At 55.8% G+C, this 2,803-nt stretch overlaps 2 protein-coding genes across 2 annotated transcripts; both read left to right on the forward strand.

Annotated features, from left to right (window-relative positions):
- Positions 1 to 176: 176 nt before the first annotated feature.
- Positions 177 to 519, forward strand: SPRG_10642 (hypothetical protein; the record flags this gene model as incomplete). The annotated part of the gene is made up of 4 exons (XM_012349767.1): positions 177 to 248; positions 295 to 342; positions 389 to 416; positions 470 to 519. The coding sequence occupies 4 exons, from the start codon at positions 177 to 179 to the stop codon at positions 517 to 519; spliced, it is 198 nt and encodes a 65-aa protein (XP_012205157.1).
- A 1,982-nt stretch (positions 520 to 2,501) lies between these two features.
- SPRG_10643 (hypothetical protein) lies at positions 2,502 to 2,705 on the forward strand (the record flags this gene model as incomplete). The annotated part of the gene is made up of 1 exon (XM_012349768.1): positions 2,502 to 2,705. A coding segment is annotated over one exon (204 nt), but the record flags the coding sequence as incomplete, so codon positions are not given.
- Positions 2,706 to 2,803: the final 98 nt, after the last annotated feature.

Here is a 2,803-nt window from a genome sequence, read left to right on the forward strand (position 1 = left end):
AGACAGAGTTTCTATCCGCGCCAAGTTGCACATGCGTGAGCCGATGCCGTCGGCGGTTCAGGGCAGCGAGGTCCAGGTGGTGTACCAGCGTGTCCTCGCGTCTATCGAGTCTATCGCTGGCCTCGAGTTTGTCGCCGATTTCAAGGTCAAATGCAAGGAGTTTTGGCCAAAGCAAGATGGAAGACGGTGCGTTCATCACGTTCATGGCCCAGGCCTTTAACGCCCAACAGCGTGTGACTCTGTACCCGGTATGCAAAGTTGCACATACCCCGAGAGTCTGACCTCGTGATTCAGGATGTCGTGCGCCTGTTGCAAGACAAACATAAGCGTCAAGTGCTGTGGGTACGGTACCAACTTCAAACCATGTATCTAACGCATCATACTTTAGAGCGCCTACTTGGACGCGAAGGACGAAGGTACAATCAAAACGACAGCTTCCTCAGCTCATCAATTCGATTCACTGTCGTAGTGGCCGCGACAACCCCCGCAACATCTAGTGCAGCGCCGTCGCTCTTTTAATGCGAATCACGGCCGTGGAAATACACTCAACTTTGGTTGCGCGCCTGCGGTTACTTGTGCACTCATATACACCTGTATTTGTGCGGTGGCTGACAGTCGGTGTCCGATGTCGCGAGCCCTTGACGCCCTTAACGCCCCTATTGGTGGTACATGTGTGTCTCGTTGTCAAACTCTTCAGAGGTTCATTATCGAGCAGCATTGGAGAAGCGTGGTCCACGACAAACCCTTGTCACCATATCTGTTCATATCGAGCATTGTACGAGTACACTGCTTCTTGTACTGTCCTTCGAATTGTACAGTACCTACTTGCTTTGTGTTTGCATGCTCATAATATGAACAGTACCGGTATCATATTATGATACCGGCACATCATGGCGCGAGCTTCTCGCCGCCTTGGTAGCTGCCGCCGGCACGACGCTCGACCACATTGAGACCAAGAGCCGCTACAGGTACGACGACGCAATCATGGCGTCTCTGGCTCGTGACCAGAAGGCGCTGCTGCGCCTACGCATCAACAACACGAAGACCGACGACCCCGCCGCTACCCGAGACCTCCGCATCGAACGCAACCTAGTCATGCATAGGATTCGCATGCGCTGCCACGACCTTGCCAACGCTGAAGCAGACGCCCTCGTCAGTGAGATCGAAGACTTAAGCCCTACCTAGCAGATGTTCGCAGCCGTCAAGGCCACACTCCGGCGCCCGACGCCCGAATTTCGCCTCAAGGACCAGCACGGCCACATCATCATGAACACGAAGGAGACAGCCACGCATGTGACCGCTCACTTCCAGGCCCAGTTTGCCAGCCCGACCAACGCCACCGTACAGCCCGACCACTCGACCAGCCCATTACGCCCGACGAATCCACGACGCGAACAAGAAGCTCCGCGACAACCGCGCCTGCGGCCCAAACACCATGCCGCCCGAAGTTTTCAAGGCCGCCGCCGACCTCGTCGCCGCGCCCCTCACCAAGCAGCTTCAACGACGATTTAACCAAAGGACAACCAATCCAGGTTGGTGACGGGACGCTGATCTACCTGCCCAAGCCCAACAAGCCCCAAGGCGTGTGCTCGAGCCTCCGCCCGATCGTCTTGCATCCGCAAAGCCGTCTCTGTGATGGTGCTCAAGCGGATCGAGCCGAAGCTCGATAAGTACATTGGCGCGTATCAGAGCGGCTTTCACTCTGGACGCAGCACGGCAGTCGTGGTGTGGTCGCAAAGTGACGTGTCACCCGGATCCGCCAGCATGAAGAGCAGTTCTCTATTCTGGGTATCGACTTCTCACGGCGCTTCGCGGCTTCCTCTACGACGACACAGTGCGCCTGGTTCGCATGCTGCTCACGACCACAACGCTCCGGCTGCGCATCGACGGCAAGTCGTACAGCCCTTTCGAGACCAACATCGGCACGCCACAAGGCGGCTTTAGAAATCAAATACAGTGTGCACGCGCTGCATTGTAGCGCGTGCACTGCTCACCGAGGACTCGATCAATCTAGAGCTTCTCAGCCATGATATTCTGGGGAGAGAAGTCATCTGCACTTGTATTTACAGTTGTAGTATCTTCTCGTAGTTGGCATAGTAGAGGGCTCCTCGCTGACGCTAGCTCGCACAACCAATGTTGCATTGGGAAACACGGGGTGCTATTGCGATTCGAGCCCAACCAACCTGCCGAAGGGTCGCCCATGTTGCCCTGGATGCGCCGCCGGTCAAGTTTAAAAACAGGAGATCGTTCTATTTTATTAGGAAGGATGGAGTAATACAGCGTGTTCACGCTTTGAAAGTGTTCTTAACGTTTACATCCCTGGTGTATACAAAGCATTAGTAGAGATTAACGAAATGAGATTGATTTGGGCTCTTTCTCGTCGCCTGGAACCGTTATCGAGCTTACGGCCGTGAAGATATCGGCGACAAAATGGACGCACGGCAATTCCCACACCTCGATGGTCTGGGGAATGGCAGCACGACCCCGGAAGATGCATCGAAATGCTGCAGAGAAGCACCTCGTACGCCAACCCAGAGCTCCCGACTTATCTCGCCTCGCTGCTGCGCAATCTGCCGGACGATGGCGTCGACGCGACGCTGCGGCTCCTCGAGTGCATCTTGGTCGGAGGCACCGCAAGCTTCGAGACATTCCTTGCGACGCGCGCCAACTTGTATGGGCAAGCCAGTCGCTCCAAGTGCGAAGAGGTCTGGAACGGCGACCACATCGCCTACCGCTGCCGCACGTGCGGTTTGTCGGACTCGAGCTGCATGTGTGTGCAGTGCTTCGACCCAGCCCAGCATGA

The sequence above is a fragment of the Saprolegnia parasitica genome, assembly GCF_000151545.1.
Source record: "Saprolegnia parasitica CBS 223.65 unplaced genomic scaffold supercont2.57, whole genome shotgun sequence".
NCBI lineage: Eukaryota > Oomycota > Saprolegniomycetes > Saprolegniales > Saprolegniaceae > Saprolegnia > Saprolegnia parasitica.